This window comes from Diceros bicornis, chromosome 31, assembly GCF_020826845.1.
Source record: "Diceros bicornis minor isolate mBicDic1 chromosome 31, mDicBic1.mat.cur, whole genome shotgun sequence".
NCBI lineage: Eukaryota > Metazoa > Chordata > Mammalia > Perissodactyla > Rhinocerotidae > Diceros > Diceros bicornis.
This window is the reverse complement of record NC_080770.1, coordinates 21,298,883-21,319,298: the sequence shown is the minus strand read 5'-3', so window position 1 is coordinate 21,319,298 and position 20,416 is coordinate 21,298,883. Positions and strand designations below refer to the sequence as shown.

The following is a 20,416-nucleotide window of genomic DNA, read 5'->3' as shown; positions in this document are numbered from 1 at the left end:
TATTGTCCTTCTTTTTCTCAGTTGACCATTTTTGACTTGAAAGATTATTTTGGGAGCCAGTCCAGTGGTGTAGTGGTTAAGTTCACACTCTCCACTTTGGTGGCCCAGGGTTCGCCAGTTCAGATCCTGAGCATGGACCTACGCACCACTTATCGAGCCATTCTGTGGCAGGCGTCCCACTAGAGGAAAATGGGCATGGATGTTATCCCAGGGTCAATCTTCCTGAGCAAAGAAAAGAAGAGGATTGGTAACAGATGTCAACTCAGGGATAATCTTCCTGACCAAAAAAAAAAAAAAAGGAATGAACAACTGATCCACAACGGCATTGATAAATTGCAAAATATTTTGCTGAGGAAAGAAGTCTTACATAAAATAATACAAACATTATGGGTTCATTTATATGAAGGCTAGAACAGGCTAAAGTAATATGTGGTAGAAAAATAAAACAGCAATTGCCTATATTGGTTTAGGACGTGGGGATTGTCTAGGAAGCAGCATGTGGAAAATTTCTGGGGTGATGGAAATTTCTATATCGGATAGGTATTTAGGTTACACAGATGTATTCATTTGCAAACTTTGTTGTATGCCTGAAAAATTTCATAATAAAATATTGTGAAAACAAATTTTCTTTAACATTCAATGGTATTAGCCATTTAGGAGTTTTGTTTGTTTGTTTTGTTTTTTCTGAGAGAAAAACTGACTTTTTATTGTATTTTATTTTGGTAACATTTTTTACATTTTTACAGAATATCCTGTTAGACCAACAATTTTCTATTCTCCTTCTTTTTCACTTTATTTCATAATATACACATTTCTCAAACTGTTGTAAAATTGTGACAGAACATATTTTTGGTAGTTATATAATAAATATTGCACCTTGTAAAGTACAATTTTTTTTAGCCATTCCTTTATTGCTGGAATTTTAGGTAGTTTTCTATCTTTCACTTCACTGAACATCTGTGAAAAGAGATTTTTTTTCCACATTTATTATCATTTTGGATGACAATACCCCAATCAATTTTATTCAACAGAGTTAGAGATTCACTAGATAGTAGCAATGATTTTTTTCATAATTCTACATTTTACACCTAATAACTTATCTTACTCTGAATGAACACGGTATGCTTTTCTCTTTGACCCAGACTGAAACTTAGAATCCAGGGATGGCAAAGCTGGCCTCCACAGATGTGAAACAAGAAAGAAAGCAAAATTTCTAGATAAAGAGCCAGCCCTGCCTTTATTACGGACTGTGCCGCTAAGGGGACTTGTGTCTGGATCCCAGGCAAAGATACCTGGAAAGGTAGAGATAGACCAAATCATGGATCCTGAGGATATTACGATTGAATTAACTCTTTTGTCAGTTTGAAATCACCCTCTTTGTCTCTAGGAATGTGTATTGCCTTAAAAACTGCAATGTGTGATGTTAATATGACTTTCTTTTGGTGATTATATGTACATAGTTTCCTTTTTTTTTTACTTTCTACTCATGTGTGCTTTTATATTTAAAATCTATTCATTTAATGAGGCATAGTATTTTGTCTTCTCCTTTTAGTCAGTGTGACACTGATTACCTGTTAATTAATGAGCATTGAGTCCAAAATATAAGTGAAGTTGCTTTATATTGATTCATTTTTCTTATTAAAATGTTTTCACTGCACAAAGCAATTATTCAAAAGTTTTAACACATATTTAAGTACATTATGTAGAGCAAAATCCTAAGATTAGGATCATATTAATGCTCACTAAATTTTTATTGCATTTTAATATGTTTATTGACAAAGTGAATTTTTTTCTACTGTTGTCAATTTTCCCATTGTTTTGAATTTTTCTTTTCCTAATTTCTTTTTAATGATGCAATTCTTCTATTCTATTTTTTCTCTTTTGTTAACCTTTTCTCTCACTTTTTTGTTACTATGGTTCCCCTAGATACTAAAATATGCATCTTTGACTTATTACAGTCCACTTTAAAGTAATTACTTTACTGTAATCCTAAAATGAAAGATCATTAAAACAATTTAACTCAACTCTCTACCTTTCTAGCTCTGGCTGCTGTGTCTTTTATTTCTACACATGTTATAAAGTCCAACACATTATTATTGTTATTGTTTTAATAGCTCATGTTCCTTTATATTTACAAAGCATATATAATTTTCACAATACTCTTCAGGTCTTTCTTATGCTCTGTGCTGTCATTTCCTTTCAGACGTAAAAATGGCCCTCAGTATTTTCTTTCAGTGGGATTACTCTTCTGATACTCTCTTAGCATATTTTTATGATTGGATAATAAAAATTTCACCGTTTATTAAGTATATTATGTCTCATGGTAAACATCGGTAACTTCAGTCTTTGAGGAACTTATTCTAGGAGAGGAGAGAGATAGAAAAACATATATCCATAATATTTCATCAGTGCCATCGCATTATAGAAGTATTGAATCATTCCTGTGAGAACTCTCAAGAGATAAATAATACAAGTAAGGCTTAAGCCCATGAATATGTCCACTCTAACAGCATTGGCTTTATTTCTGCAATTAAAACCACACACATTGGCTGCTGTAAAATGCCTATGGGAGTTTTGCCCTCCAGTCCCTCTTGTGTTAATTCAAGGTATTCCCAGTAATGCTTTCCTAAAAGGTTCTTTTGGATGGAAGACTCGTGGAGTCAGAGGCATTACACATCTGTTTGCTGTTTCATAGCACAGTCACCGAAAAATAAAAGGTACCTTCCTGAAGGATAATCTGACATTCCAAAGAAATGTAAAGCCTTGTAGAAATGACCATTATGGTTAAAATTGGGATAAAATAATTGGGAATTCCAACAATTATTTTATGTAAAAACTTGATCTTAGTCATTCAAATTTTTAAGTTTAAATTCTTCTGGATCAGTTTTCCTGGTGTTTTTTTCCCACAGAGGACATTCAGGAAATTCTGGATGATAATTTGAGGGCAAACTGAAAGTTTAAAGCCTTTATTTGTACTTGTGAGAAGACACTTAAGCATAATAAAAAACGTATGAGCTTCCAAATCATACAGAAACGGCTTAGATATAGACCTTCCTGTTAGTACTTGTGTAACCTTGGGTTCTAGTTTTCTTCTTTGTAAAACAGGGACAATAATAGAATAATATATATCTCATCTTGTGATGGTGAAGATGAAATGGTTGGTAAATGAAAAGCATTTAGTATAGTGACTAGAACATATAATTACTTATATATGGTATCTAAACATTTTCCTCTAAATACCTCAGATAAGCCCATAACATTCAATTCCACAATGTTTTTTTATTGTAGATGTGATAAATAATTAAACAAAAGAAAAATCATATCAAATGGCCCTTGATGGATTTTTACACTATCCGTATACTCTCATGACCTTAGTCATAAATTCCACTGCCCAAGAATATTATTTATACCTGTTTTGAAAACATTTATAATGGTTTCCCTGAGGATTTACAGTGTACTCTTAAGTTATATGATTATATCTTCAAATAATGTTAGCCGGCTTCCCACGTAGCAAAAGAATCTTATAACAAAATACCCCCAGTTCCCCCCCTCATTGCTTATGTCCCTGTTGTCATACATTTCAGATTTCCATTCACTATAAACAAAGAATGTGTTATTACTGTTATTGATTTAAACAGTCAGTTATCTTTAGAGCAATTAAAGACAAGAAAAAGGTTGGATGGTCTATGGTGGAAATAATGGCTGGAATGAACCCTGTGTTACTGGTTTAGAGATAGAAATTACTAACAATTTTAGAATAAACTCATATTTAGCTTAATATGCACACACACACAGATAGATACAGAAGCAATTATAAGTATTTGTGCACACAAATGTTTATGTACTTACCTATTTTACCTAGTTCTTTCTGTTGGGAGGTATAGAAATAATGACCCTGCAGTAGCAACAAACATACCCAGCACGTCCACTTCCTATATCTTTGTTTCTAAATATCCTTCTCCAAAAAAAAGGAAACAGGATTCTTAGGAAAAATGGATGATTCTAGGACTGAGGCTGGGAAAACGGAAGACGAGCCTTGAACATCTTGTAGTACTATGAAGTCAGTAAGTTCTCAAAGAAATAGCAGAATGTGGACATGTCAAAAGGACGCCGGGACCAACCTGAACACGCTCCCAATGTCCAAAGTTGGAATAAATTGAGCAACAAAATAAGTAACATACCACTGGATTAAAGCCTAAAGTATAAAATAAATATAGATATGTCTATATTGACATAAATGAATGAATGGGTGAATAAATAAATGAGAGTAGAGACAAATATCTCTTACAGAATAATTCCATATATGTGCAAATACTAGCACCATAGAAGGTAAAGCTTCATCCCCACCCATATCCCTGGAGGGTGAGCTAGATTTAGTGTCTCCCTTCCAAAGTTAGGAAAGGGAACTATAGCATCTTTACTGTGGACAAATACGGCAAACACCACCTTAACCAATTGATAATGTTTAACCTCACTAGGGATGTCAAGTGAATATGATGTGACAAGACTGACTCTTCACCTCTGTGGTATTATTTCCAAAAAAACATAACTCAGATTGGGGACAATCTACAGGTAACCTGACCATTACTGCACAAGACTATCAATGACACGAAAACCAAGGAAAGAGTGAGGAACTGTCAAAGACCAGAGGAGAGTAATAGAGAGACAAGACAACTTTATGCAACATGGTATTCTATATCGGATCCTGGAACTTAAGAAATAATAAATAAAGTCACTACCTCAAGAGATACATGTACTCCCACATCGTTACAGCATTATTCACAATAGCCAAGATGCGGAAACAAGCTAAGGTCCATAAATAGATGTATGGAGAGAGAAAATATGACATATATACACATATTAACACACACAAATGAATTATATATATTATTCCTATTACACTATTTCCATTCCTATTATTACTATTATTATAGAAATAATATATAAAGTGCAATAATATTCAGCCACAAAAAAGAAGGAAATCTTGCCATTTGCAACAACATGGCTGGACCCTGAGGGCATTATGCTAAGGGAAATAAGTCAGACAGAGAAAGACAGGCACTGTATGATCTCACTTATATGTAGAATCTAAAACAAGCAAATAAAACCAGACCTGAATTCATACGTAAACAGAGCAGATTGGTGATTGCTAGAGGTCTTGGAGTAGGGGGTAGATAAAGGTACAGATTCCAGTTATAAAATAAGTAAGTCCTGGGGAGGTAATGTACAGCACGGTGACTATAGTTAGTAATACTGCATTGCATATTTGAAAGTTTTTAAGAGAGTAGATCTTAGGAGTTCTCATTGGGGCTGGCCCTGTGGTCTAGTGGTTAAGTTTAGTGTGCTCTGCTTTGGTGGCCCAGCTTCGGTTCCCAGGCACAGACCTACACCACTCATCAGTGGCCATCTTGTGTTGGCAACCCACATACAAAATAGAGGAAGATTGGCAACAGATGTTAGCTCAGGGCAAATCTTCTTCAGCAAAAAAAAAAAAAAAAAAGTTCTCATCACAAGAAAAAAAATTGTAACTATGTGTGACGATGGATGTTAACTAGACTTATTGTGGTAATCATTTCATAATGCATACATACGTCAGATCATTATGTTGTACACTTAAACTAACAGTGTAGCATGTCAGTTGTAGCTCAATTAAAAAAAATGCTCTCAGGTTATTAAAAATGACAATTACTATAAGTAAGAAGTCCTGAGTAATTTCTGTGAAAGCTGTTGGTATTATTGAATGCTAAAGTCTCATTAAAGTGGAATTTGTGTTTTAGATTTTTTTAGAAAAGTTCATTGGTACTAAGTCAACATTGTTTTCAAATAATAATTTTGATCATTAATAATGTTCTAAATGATAAATTCACGTTATTAAGAAAACACAATAATGGAAACAAATAATCATTACCTTTTAAAAGAGTCCTTTAAAATGAATCTATTTTTCGGGTCAGCCCCAGTGACCTAGCGGTTTATTTCAGCATTCTCCACTTCATCAGCCCAGGTTGGGTTTCTGGGCATGGACCTACACCACTTGTCAGTGGTCATGCTGTGGCGGCATCCCACATACGAAATAGAGGAAGATTGGCAACAGATGTTAGCTCAGGGCGAATCTTCCTCAGTAAAAAAATAATAATAAAATAAAACGAATCTATCGTTTAAATATCTGATCTTCCATTTCATTTTTAGTGATGGTTTTATTTGCTCCACCTAAGTAATTAAACATCACAGAATGTCTCTTAAAAAATTAAATCACACAATATTTTTATTTCTATATTAGTAATTGCTGAGGTAGTAATTTGTTTAATTCCTGTCTACTCCAAAAGCTCTACTTAATTTTACCTCCTGCATCATTTTCTGCTCTTTACATCTTTGTGTACAGTGCGTCTAGAATGAGTGTGTTACTGCATTGTTGTTACATATTCCAAAACTCTTTCAGTACTTTCACCATCTGCCTTCTCATAAAATCCTGTTATCTGCTCCCTTCTGTCTTTTGATATTTGCTGTGTTTCTTTAGAGAACTTATTTTAAATTCTATTAAATATGGAAAAAAGACTTTTCTTAAAATTTTCTTCTGTTTTCTCTAGAAAATCTTTCTCAGAGCTCTCTTCTTCATTCCAGTTACAAGGTGACTTGATATATCTACTGTGCCACAATGTATATTTTTAATTAATAAACTTTATTTTTTAAAGCACTTTTAGGTTCACAGCAAAATTGAACCAAAAGTACAGAGAGTTCCCATATACCCCCTGACCCCACACAGGGACAACCTCCTACACCAGAGTGGGACATTTGTTACAATCAAAGAAACATACATTGACACAACTTGATGAACCAAATTCATAGTTTACATTACTGTTCACCCTGGGGGTTGTACAGTCTATGAGTTTTGACATGTATAGCTACATGTATACACAATTGGAGTAACATATAGAAAAGGTTCACTCCCCTAAAAATCCTTGCTCCACCTGTTCATCCATCCCTTCCCCCAGTGTTTGGCATCCACTTATCTGTTTGGTGTCTGTATAGTTTGGCTTTTCTAGAATGTCATATAGTTGAAAGCATTCAATGGGCAGCATTTTCAGATTGGCTTCTTTCACTCAGTAATACGCATTTAAGTTTCCTTTTCATGGTTTGATCACTCATTTCTTTTTAGTACTGAATAATATTCCACTGTCTGGATGTAGCACGGTTTACTTTTCTATTCACCTACTGAAGAATAGCATAGTTGCTTCCAAGGTTGGCAATTATGAAAAAAGCTGCTATAAACATCCATGTGCAGCCAAAACGCATTTGCTTTTTTTGTTGGTTGGTTTGTTTTTAGACCATCTTATTTGTCTTTTCCTATGTTTTTTGTCATTACAGCACGAAAGGTCTTTGGTCGTCGATCCAGTGACTTGCCATTTACTTGTCAATTTTAGGCAGATAGGGTATTATTGACACTTACATTTTATTATTCAGTTCCCTAAGTTTTATGAGAAGTGTTCTTAAATTCTAATCAATAGGTGGAATAATAGTAATTATGTTTTCAGCATTTTGAAATGTGGATTTTTGATCTGTCTTTATTAGTTATTAATATTTTTCAGTGTGAAGTCAGGAGGATTGACTCCCAGGAATCACTTTAAGACAAGCTCTACTACACTGATTTCTTTGTTGCAAAACTGATTTCTGAATGCAACTAAAGGATGTATATGTGAATGTTCTATCAGAAATGTAAAGATATTATTTTAGTTATAGATTTCAACTTCTCCACTACCACAGAATATGTATTACTATGCCATCTGGCTCCTAAACCCAGAGATTTTGTTTGTTTGTTTTTTGCTGAAGAAGATTGGCCCTGAGCTTACATCTGTTGCCAATCTTCCTCTACTTTTTGTATGTAGGTCACCGCCACAGCATGGCTTGATGAGTGGTGTAGTGGTGTAGATCCACACCCAGGATGTGAACCTGCGAACCCCAGGCCATTGAAGCAGAGTGCATGAATTTAACCACTACACCACCAGGCTGCCCAACCACAGAGTTTTTAATAAAATTATCAATAAAATTGTAATTCATTGTAATTCATTAATTAATATGGCATTGCCTTATTTACTTTGGCCCAGATGGTTTTTCCTTGCAGGTAACCCTCCCTACACCATCTTATGACTCTACTCTATAAAGTTAACTAAGTTTCTCATTAACTTTGGTGTGTGAAAATTAGTATTTGTTTAGTCATTCCTTTAAATTTCTAAGTGCTATTTCTCTCATTCATTCCCTTCAAGGTAGTGATGGAATATAAAATCTATGAGCTAGTTCTTCACTTTTTCATTTGCATAAAGTCTTTTTCTTTTATAAAGATGCTTAGCTATAAGCTTCTTCAAATTAATTGTGGGCTTCCTTTGAAAATAATATCTGACACCAAACTTTTCTCATGGTGTTTTTCATCTCTGTATTTCTTAATGTATAAATTAAGGGATTGAACATAGGAGCAATGATGGTATAAAATAGCGCAAATATTTTGTCCTCAGGGAAAGTAGTAGGAGGTCTAAGGTAGATAAAGATTGTAGGCACAAAAAATAGGATGACCATAGTGATATGAGACCCACAAGTAGAGAGGGCTTTGCGCCTTTCCTCAGCTGAGTGATTTCGTAAAGTAAATAGTATAAAGACATAAGAAACAAATAAGACAACAAAGGCAACTAAGCTAAATATACCTGAATTGGCAACCCCCAGGGCACCAATGATGTAGGTATCAGTACAAGCAATTTTTAGTAAAGGGAAGATATCACAAAAATAGTGATCAATTTCATTAGGACCACAAAATGGCAACTGGATTGCCATAGATAATTGAGGAAAGGAGTGGACAGCCCCACCAGCCCAAGCAGCCAGAAGTAGGAGATCACATTTTGTCCTGTTCATGATAATCATGTAGTGGAGAGGTTTGCAGATGGCAACATAGCGATCAAAAGCCATAGCAGTAAGAATGAAGACCTCAATACTGCCAAAGAAGTGCATGGCAAAGAGCTGTAACATGCAACTACCATAGGAAATAGTTTTTGTCCCCCCTAGCAAGTCAGCAATTAATTTGGGGGTAACACTAGAAGTATAGCAGATGTCCATTGAAGATAAATGGCTGAGGAAATAGTACATTGGCTGGTTATAAAGACGACTGCATCGAATGGAGATAAGGATCAGAAGGTTTCCTACCAACAGGGCAACATAACAGAATAAGAAGAGCACAAAGCAAAATGTCTGTGTACTTTGGTCATAAGAAAGACCTAGAAGAATAAATTCTGAGATGTTTCTCTGGCTTTCCATATGTTTGAGTTTGGTGTATGTTATATGCAAATGAATTATGTATCTGAAAGAAAGAAAACATAAATTTTGGTGAAAAACTAACAGTATGATCACAATAATATAAAATTTACTAAAAAATAAGTTGATATGAATAGAATATTAGTTATTCTTGATGTATTAAATTAAGCATCTTTATCATTTTCATTAGTTTCATTAGTATTTGATGAATCTATTGTGGAATAATTTTATCATGGGAATAATGGGAACAATTATATATTTTACCAGTAATGATTTAAAATATTTCAGTGATATTTTGAAAATTAAAAACTATTTATTAGTTAATTATGTTATTTAGATAACAAAATATATTTAAAAATTCATCAAAGTAAAACATGCTTTTTTGCTTGTATTTTAATTGTGTGTGCTTTATACATAAGGTCATCTTTCTTTTTCTACCATTATCTGGACAAATATCCTGAATTATCTGGGAGTAAATCCTCAGGAAATGAAACATGTTTGAACACCCCAGCCTGAATTGCTGAATTTTAATTTGTGTACAGCATACTCTTCTTTGCGATGTGATTAACCATTTTCAATGGGTCGTGCTAAATCAATGTAATTGCTGCTGTATTCAAAAGCAAAGAATGGTTAAAAACTATCCAGCAAAAGAATGTCAACTAATGACCAAAATTGTGAACAATAGTCAGCAAATTCATTCTTTTCTCATATTTACATTTCATGTATTAAAGACAATTAAAAAATATATACTGCCATTGAAGTTTGTGATGGCAAGTGTTAAAGGGTAGATAAAAATCATTAAATTGCCCAAGTTGTTTGAATTGTGCATATGTCATGGCTTTTGCTAGAAATTTCATGTGTTTTATATATAATCTAAGGAACTAACATCAATTAAAGGAGATGTTACAGAAGGTAACTTTAGAGAAACTTTGTGATTAGTTAGCACTCAGTGGTATTTGTTGCAATAATGAATAAATGAAAAATTCATGGATTTACATATTTTGTATCTAACGTATAGTCTTAAGACATTATTTAATCAGTGAAAAATGACTGAAGAATAAAGAGAAAGCACTTCCAGGAGGTATTTAACTCATTGATGAGGAATTATCTGACTCCATTTGGTTTGCAAAAGCTAGTACACCTTCTACCTTTGTCTGGATCTGATGTGACACTCATATCTGGGCCCCTAGACGTCTATTTTTAAAATAAAGAACGTTTTTGTAGCAAAGTTATTTAGAAATCATCAACTATATGATCCTTAAAATCAGTATCCATGTTATTTATACTCTTGAAGTCTATTATAGATGTCAAAAAGGTAGGCATTTAAAAAAGGTACTATAGGATATCAATTCTATTTTAAATTATTATTCAATTCTCTAACTTTGCAAGGGAGAAATTTTCAGTTTGTTTTTATTGTTTGAAGAATAATTATCAGTGACAGAGTGTTCAGCAGTTAACAATAACTAAAGAGTATTGAAAAATTTTAGGGGAGTAGGGATCATAGACCTATCTTCTTATTATTAGAGCTAATACTAACTCTTTTCTTATGAGATGGAATTATGTTAATTTTTCAAATGTATTGATTTACCTAAAACAAATTGATTTACAGAGAATTATTATATAAATTGACTGTGAACAATTTAAAGGTAGAAATCACTTGACTAATCCAAATCTCTGATTTTAAATAGAAGAGACTCAGATCAAGAGAATCTAAGTATTTCTCAGGATTAGAAAATAATACACTGTGAATGTTAGAAGACAAAAGTCCTGATTCTTTCTCAATCTGGGACTACATTTAATGCATGAGAGCTGAGAGGGATGGCAGAAGATGTCACGAAGGACAGCAATGAAAAGTCTATTTTGAATCCCTACCCAAGTAGAAAAGAATATGAAAGATGATAGTTTACCAGAACACCCAGTCTGTCTTTCTAAGTATTTATATATGTAAAGAGATATGGAGTATTTAATATAAACATGTATACTAGAATTCTCTGATTCTAAAACATTTGAAATAATTTTCCTTCAGTTTTATAAAAATGTAAATTGCTTAAATCAGGATCCTTGCTTGTTTTCTAGATCATCACTGGCATTTAATCTACAATAGTTCTTAAAATCCATCCTGTAATCTGAGTGAACTTGTTATAGGATCACTGCTGTTAGCAGAAGTAAAAGAGAAAGGTCAGTTGAGGAGAATATTGTCATAAAAATAACATTTTGATCACAGAGATATTGAGGAGGACTCCTATGAAAAAGTTGAAGTTACAGTTGATGAAATAAAGACTATCAAGCTCTTTCCTCTTTGAGTGAGTAGTTTAGAATCACAAAAAGTGTCATGCACATATATACAATGAAGTTAAATGGAATAATAAAGAAAAAAATTTACAACATGAATTTAATAACTGATTAGATAATCTTTAATGTCAGTATCTGTTAGTGAAACATTTAAGTTACTTTGATAGTAGATTGGTCCTCCTAGGGAATATTTAACATTAAAACTACCTGGAATTTTTGCACTATAAAAGTATAGTCAAATAATTACGTTTCTTCTTTGATAGTACTGAATAAAAATCCTGGGTGCCCTTTTATTTAGCTATTTGCATAAGAATACAATCTCTTATATTTAAAGTTTCCACCACATATTCAAATTTTCTTTTAATGTATCAGAATGCAGAACGGTATAAACTTACCTTAGTTGACTCAGATGAAACTAGGCTATTTTAAGATGGCACGTGTTTTGAAATAGAGAAAACTCTTCATATTTGTAGATATTTAAGTGTAAACTGTGCTATTTCTTAACAGTACTATGGAGGATTGCATGTAAGCACAAGTGTGGGGCACAGTGAAATTCACTACCAATTTGAGAATGTTTTAACTTCATTATCCCTAATGAAATTTTGCTTTTAAATGATACATAATTAAAACTAAAATACGCTAAAACACTTTTATAATAATCAAATTACTATAGGCTACAAAAGGAGTTATAGAAAGTATATAGAACAAATATAAAAATCATATAATTAGCCAAGCACGTGGCTGATGGGACCCTTCCCAAACCAAGCTGCCATGGGTAATTCACTGCCATCAGATCTGAGTGGCTGTCAGGTTAGTTTTTTTAGCTGCATCAGGAAAAATTCCACCCCCAGATACTATGCCAATTCATCTACAGCAGCAAAATCTGCAATAAAATGCACAGAATTGTAAACTAGTAAACCAAATACATCCAGATTAACTCTCTGAAAATATTTTGAAAATACCAGCACATCTTAAATCTTCTACAGGTTTACAAGGGAAATAGACTTCAAACATTTACTAAAACTTTCTGTGATGTAAGAACTGCATTTTTATGCCTCAGGAAAGCAGGCCAGGATTTTGAATGCCGATTTAACATCTCAATACTAGCTCATACCAAAAAATAAACAAAAAGCTTTTTTAAATTTCTGCAAAAGCCAACACAAGTTTCTAGGTCCTAAGAATTGTCTATTTTATGCCTATGCCTGAAGAAAATTTGATTCGGAAGAACAATATATACCTAAGTGAAATACAAGAATTAATAGGTCTCTGAAAGGTGAAAGTAATTAATTTCCCAAAGGTGTTTCAAAACAGGTCCTGGGCAAATATAGTTAAACCACTGTCCAAGGTAATGTCCCTAGTGCACTTGGGCATTTGCTTTCCACATTTGCCTTGTCTTGCCTCAGGCTCTATTTTCCTGGAGACCCAAAACCATTATAGGAAACAGACTGCTCTGTGCTCTTCTAGCTTTCTGAAGAATAGGAGGCAAACTAATATAGCCTGTGATAGTATTAGGTTAGCGTTTAGAAAATCTGAGATGAGGTAGGACAAAGAGAACCAAACACGGGCATTTACAGTCCGAGAATGAATCATTATCAAGATCTTACGTGTGTAGAGTAGATAGATCAATAAAATCACTGACCTGTGACATCATAATTTGCACCAAGTTACTCGTTTTTAGGGACTAACATTGATGAAATAGATGGTTGAGGGATGGGAGACAAAGAAAAGGAAAGATAAAAGAATAAACATTATTTTCCCCATAAGCTTGGCAGGGAGGAAAAGTAAAAATATATGGAAAAATCAGAGAAAGGAAGTACTCAAAGTTACAGTAAAGCTTTTACTATGTTTACCATTCAGTTCTTTCTCCCATCACTGAATATTCACACTGAAGTTCAGTTAGTCTCTCTCTCTCTACCATACACAAATCCACACATAAAGTTTGTTCTTGTGTTTAACACATCAGGAAATCAAATTTTATAGTATCTAATCTGATTTGGATCACACTACTTAGCAAAATAATAACAATAATTTATTGAGAGATTATTGGTTGGTATTTAAATTCATTATATAATTTAATACTCACTATAATGCATATTTTGACATAAGTATTATGACCTTTATTATGCATATAAGAACACAAAATATTCTAGAGGTTAAATAACTAGCTTAAACAGCCAGTAAGCAACAGAAGTGAGAAAATGGATATTTCTAAGTTTAGTGCTTGTTTCCAGTCTTTGAAAGCTTAGTAACTCTGAGTAAATGAAGGATCCAGCACTTCAGCGTAGAAGATATCAAAACCCAGTGTTTCATTGCTTGTCCACTTCAACATTATGCCCAGTGTTGACCAAACTTTACTCAAGCTTGCTGGTGTCAATCCACAGATGAAGATAGCTGGTCATATCTCTAATCTCCTCCTTCAATAAACACACACTTGAACATCCCTTAGAAACACATACAGGTATTGCATTTATATCCCCAAATCTTGAATTCACCCCTGGACATATAAACTGTTCTGCTGCAAAAGTTTTCATTTTGATGATGTACATTTTATCTTTTTTTTTTAATAACCACACAGATGGTATTGTATTTAAACAGTTTTTTCTAATCCAAGGTCACAAATATCTTCTCTTATGTTTATTCTAAATGTTTTATACATTTGCATGTTATATATAGATCTAAGATCCACTTTGAATTAAACTGGTACAAGATGTGGTGTATAGATGAAAGGTTTTTTGTGTTGTTGCTCTTGGTACATGTGGATGTTCAACACATCCACTACCATTTGTTGTAAAGGCTATTTCCTCCACTAAGTTATCAGACCTTTGTTCAGAATTGGTTGACCAATATGTACCAGTCTAATTCTGGACTCTCTAGTCTGGTCCATTGATCTGCTTGTACATCTTTATGAAAACACCACACCATTTTGAACACTAAAGCTCTATAATATACCTTGAAATCAGATACTGTAAGTTTTCCAACTTTGTTCTATTTTTTATTTAGTTTTATTTATTTCTTTTCCCGAGGAAGATTAGCTCTGGGCTAACATCTGTTGCCAATCTTCCTCTTTTTTTGCTTCCTCCACTATATATGTGGGTCACCACCACAGCATGGCTGATGAATGGGTGTAGGTCCACGCCCATGATCTGAACCCACAAACCTTGGCCGCTGAAGTGGAGTCCACTGAACTTAACCACTATGCCATGGGGCCAACCTCAACTTTGTTGTGTTTTAAAGTTGTGGGAATTAATTTAGGTCCTTTGCATTTCCATTTCCATTTCAGATCAGTTTAGAAATTCTAAATACATGCCTGTTCATATTTTGTTTGGGATTGCTTGAATCTAGAAAGTCATTTGTAGAGAATTTGTATTGTGATAATGTAGAGTTATCTGGTCCATAAACATAATATATCAACCTATAAATTAAGGTCTTTATACTCTCTCAACATGGTTTTTAGTTTTCAGCATATGTCTTGCTCATATCTTGTCACATTTATCTGTATTTTTTATTTTTGATGCTATTATAAATGGAATTTCACAAATTCAATATCTGCTTGTTAGTGTCTAGGAAAAACTACGCAATTAATTTTTATATATTGATCTTATATACTGTAACCATGCTAAGCTCACATTAAAATGAAAGTCACTCAACTTCAACACGAGTACTAGAATGTCTTTTTTCACAGTGAAATAATTGTTATATAGAAAATTCTAAGGAATGTATAATAAAGCCAAGGTAATTTATAAGTATCAGAGAAATGCTGGACTACTAGAATGAGTTCATATGTATTCACTTCTGTTCTATCTTTATAAGTGTTTGTGTAGAATAAGTATTGTCTTTTTCTTTAGTGTTTGGTAGAATTCACCAGTGAAGTTATCTAGACTGGGGGTGTAGAGACAAAACAATAAATTAAATCTTTAAGATATAAAGGAGTACTGAGAATATCTATATTTATTTTGCAATAAGCTTCAGTAGTTTATATCATTCAAAAAATATATCCCTTCTATCTAATGTGTTGAATTTATTGGCCTTAATACGATCACTATATCCTTTATTATCCTTTTAAAATCTGCAAAATGTGTAATGATATCATCTCTATTATTAAAAACAACTATGTTTAGTAATCAATTATTTATAAGTATCCTAAGAATTAAGTTATAGGAAAAAAAAACTGAATCCAAATAATATGGAGATAATGATATAATAAATTAAGGAAAGAAATCACTGACATAACTAACAGTCCTAAATAGCAAATAGGAAAAAAAGCTAAACGTTAATTCTCTGAAAGGATTAATAAACTCAGAAAACTCTATCAAGATCAATCAAGAGAGAACAGAGAGGAAAAAAACACACAAATCACCAATATGAGGAATGGAAGTCATTTATTGCTGATTGTAGTGTAAATTTGTACAAAAACTTTGAAATACAGGTTGACAATATCTACTCAAGGTACCATAAGCTATTTTCCAGCAATAGTAATTCTAGATATTAATTTAAAGTACCACAAAATTGCATGACTAACACCACGGTTTCATCAATTAGATGTGGATATAACATCATTAGACGTGGAATTATATCTGGTCTTAGAGAAGCAATATGTCAAATGAGCATATGGCTCACACTTAAAGTGCCCAAACCTTGTTTGTAATAAACATCAAAGACAAAACGCTCAAATTCAGTTCAAGTAGGGCAAATAAATTTTCTTTGGACTTAACGTGAGATTTAACAGCCATTTCAGCAGCAGAAACCAAAAACACTAAGGCTGGTCTTCTTACAACATGTACCCACTTGTTCAGGCACAGGGGGCATTAATTTCAACAAAGTGGACAGGTCAGGATTTAAGAGAGTATAACACACCAGAAACCTGCTTGCAATGCGCCTAAAGATTCGTGTGCAAAATCCTTCAAGTTGGATTCAGAAATGAATTCAATTATAGCTTGGTTATTTGCATAAACTAAACAGAGAGCCTGAAGAAAGCATATTTGTACGGAGAATAAGAAGCAACTTGAAAAAAAACTGATTGTAAGCAAGAAGGAGCCTTCAAGAAAGTGTTAATACAGTAACAAAGCTTTTGCAGTTGGAAGAAAAATATATTTAAGGAAAACATATGGTGTCCTGCCCATCCTCATGTTTTAGGTTAATTGTGGCACAGTGAAATCATTATATTATGATATCTCATAAATTTACAAAGAATTTTAGAATTTACAACATTTAGGGGCAGAACTACATAAGATTAGTGAAAATAAAACATTGAAGTTAAAGAATTTGGGGAGCATAGAATGCTAACAGTGCTCGAGAATTCAGTCAGAAAGAACTTGTGTGTGTGAAGGAGGGGACCACTGGCTGAACTTGAGGATGTTCAGTGAAGGAAGCCAGGACTCTGAGCAGGCAAACAGGGGCTTCCAAGTTTCTTTCTTTCTTCTAAGGAAAAAGTGAAGTCAGGACACATCCTTGCTCCTCAGCAAAGAAGCTCCAGTCAACCTCACAGTTACCTTCAGAGAGAAAATCACCATCTCCATCTCCCTTTCCCCATCAATCAGTGGAAAGCTGAGGCAAGAACCCAACACCAGTGCTTCTTTTATTAACTTATGATTAAGAACAGACTTTTGCTTCTGCTAAAGGACACGTAGGCAGCACAGCTTTTAAAAACTTGAAACTTCAAACTCAGAGAGACTGGACAGAACCCCTTACTAGCCACGCTGCTTAAGATCTCTGGAGAAGGGACATACATTTGATAAAATCCTCATAACAAGAGCAACGACTACAACCACACATGGGACACCTAGTTTATAGCAAGAATCAAACTAGAAACCGCATGTTTAGATATGTTCAAAGCCACTCAGCTAGCCTACCATAAACAGGTCTTACTGACGTGAAAGCCTTGATTCCTGGCCACCATAATGCACCTGGCACAACACATCCCTTGAGAACCACTTGCATGTGAGAACATATTCTAATCACTGCGGCTCTAATATATGAACTGGACAGAGATGGGGAGGCTCAAAGCCTCACAAAGTCCCTCCATCCTCCTCTGAAATATTTAGCTCTAGACTACTTTTCCTTGTGGTGTACCCAATTCAGATTATGACTCATTGTGCAGTAAAAATATCAGAACTTGAAGTGAAATAAGACTATTTTTGTGCAGTTTCAGATGAACCAGCTACTCTAAGAGATATTTAATAAAATCAAAATGCTCTAGGAAAGTTGATGATTTAGGTATAGAGAAAAGGAAGACCTGTTTGAAACTAAAGTTGCTTTAAAATATCTAGGCTATGTGACACCATAATCATAGGCCTCTCTCTCTTGTGTTGAAGAGAATACTAGAATAGCCTACAAGCATCTAAATCAGCGATCTCAATGGATGCCTAGAGACAGGTGTAAGGTTGAAGAAAGAGTGAGGGATGGAGAGAGTGTGAGTGAGGCAGGAAGTCACATAGAACTACATGACCCATGGCTAACTATGGTCTCCAATCTCTCCATTAGGCCCCAGTCACATCTTCTAGTCTTCTTCCAGTTCGATGTTTTCTGACAACCCTGGGGCTTAAATAGTGTGCCTATGTAATGTGGATGCTCATTAACGGATTAAGGTGTTCCTTTAATAACATTTAGTAAAGGTGGATTTTTAAATTATCAATAAATCTCTGTGTAAATAGATAATGTATTAAATTACACATTTACTACCATAAGTACGTCTTAAATACTCTGTGTGCACTCACATGCTGAGGAAAATACATTAACTTGACAATTTTTTAAAGATTTTACACATTGTGCTTTAGGCTGGAAAGTCAGACTTAGAAACAGCACATAGCCAGTAGACAACCAATCTTAGTTCAGTATATTCTGTGAGCTTATTATATAATATCATTAGATTTTTGTCAAAAATCTTGTAGACACTTGAGAAAAGAAAACAAATAATATTTTTGTGTGTTTGTAGTTTTGTTGCATAGCATTCTTTCTGATGGCATGGGAAATCCCTGTGACCTGTCCACAAAACTCACAAAACCCCCCATACCATATACACACAACACAACCCTCACACATACGCAGGCACACTTATACACACCCTCTTTCTTTACTGAAAAAAAATCCAAATACTCTTTGGAAACATTCTACATTAAACCAGATCAAACAGGACTGTGAATAATTTGCCAAAGCTAATTTCCTAGGGAATGGACGAATGTTTTCTCATTTTATACCAGAGATTTGCATGGATCCAGGAGAACCAAAAAAAAAATATTAGATGTGTGAAAGTTTTTAAAGGTTAAAACACTAAAAGAAGGGTGTCTGGCCCTCAAGACAAACACTACTATCTCTATGGTTTTTCCTGGATTTTGTGTTTGGCTGCAGGGCAGGAGTAACTCAATGAAGGAAACTCTGTGTGGAAGCAACGCAGTCATTGTGCTGAGAAGACAAGTGCCCAGGCAGAGAGAAATGTCTGGACAAATGGGAACCAAAGCACAGAGCTGAGATCGGGTTGTGGGATTCAGTGGACAAGGAAGTAAACAATAATTCAAATAGGAGTGCCTGCTTAATGCGGAAAATAAATAGATTAAAAGACATCATAGGGGGCTGAGAGTCTGCTTGATCTCATTTCCTCCCTGATAGACACATGATATTTATGTTAAATTTTTTGCCTTTCTGATGCTACTTATTTTATTATTAATGCATGATTGTTAAAGACAAAAAGTGGAAGTTCTAGATATATGAGAGCAATGTATTCAGTCAAATAAAAAGAGAAGGTAGTGTCTTTGAATGTAATTCAGTAACTGTTTATTTACATCTTGATTTGTACTGGCTTTATTGCTAGAAGTAAGAGAGATACAAAGAAAAACAAAGATATAGCACATAATCTTCTGGCTCAAACTGAAAAAACACAGTTTGTAAGATGAAACCTATTATAGGGCAAAGGACTATTTGAAATAGAGTAAATGTACAGCTGAATAGCAATAAAAATACAGGGCAGGTTTCAGAAATACTTCTGGTCTGTTGATGGATCTGCAAAATCTTCCTGAATAGTAAAACAACAGAAGCATGAATTGTATGTAGGAAATAGACACTGAAGCATAAGGATGGGGACATTGTAAACAGAGGAAATAGTAGAAATAAAACCATAGAGGTGAGAGATTTTAGAGAATATTTGGAGAATGTAGAGGGGTTCAGTGTAGCTAGATGAAAACATCCAAGCAAAGGGAAACACAGGAAAAAATGTAGAGAAAGAGAAAATGACCTACATGAGTTTCCTGTACACCATACGCCATGCTAAAACTTCATGTGTGTTAGCCAAAGTAATATTCTATCTTTATGAAGTATCACTACATCATTTTAAAGACATTTAAAAAATGGAGATGCATATAGTTAAAGTAAATTGCCAAGATACAGAGATAAAAACTAGAGTCAATATCACTCATTTCTCCCTGACCCCAAAGCGTATCATTGTAACAGCATAATTTCTTCCAGTGCGGTGACTTCTGAGATGAGCAAGTTAGAATCAGATCAATTTTGGAAGTTTCTGATAAACAAGTGAGAAAGTTTGACTTTATTTCAAGGAAAGTAGAGTTCCATATCAATTTTTAGAGAGGAAAATGATATGATCAGAGATGTGTTTTCAAAGGATATTTCTTGCATTCTTCAAATTGAAGTAGTCACACCTGGAACTAGTTTGACCCTTTAAAGTGGAGATTGCATTATAAATCACAGTGACTTGATTCTAGGGCTCATAGATTGTCAGAGGTCATTTAGGCCAACTCCCCAAAGAAAGCTTATATGCTTTCTATAAAATCTCAAGTGATAAATGCCCTAAGACACAGGATCAAATGCACAATGCATATCATCTTAG

At 34.0% G+C, this 20,416-nt stretch overlaps 1 protein-coding gene across 1 annotated transcript; it reads right to left on the bottom strand.

The window, feature by feature from the left end:
* Nucleotides 1–8,358: 8,358 nt before the first annotated feature.
* Nucleotides 8,359–9,294, bottom strand: LOC131395794 (olfactory receptor 4P4-like). The gene has a single exon (XM_058527615.1). The coding sequence runs from the start codon at nucleotides 9,292–9,294 to the stop codon at nucleotides 8,359–8,361; it is 936 nt and encodes a 311-aa protein (XP_058383598.1).
* Between the last annotated feature and the right edge of the window lie 11,122 nt (nucleotides 9,295–20,416).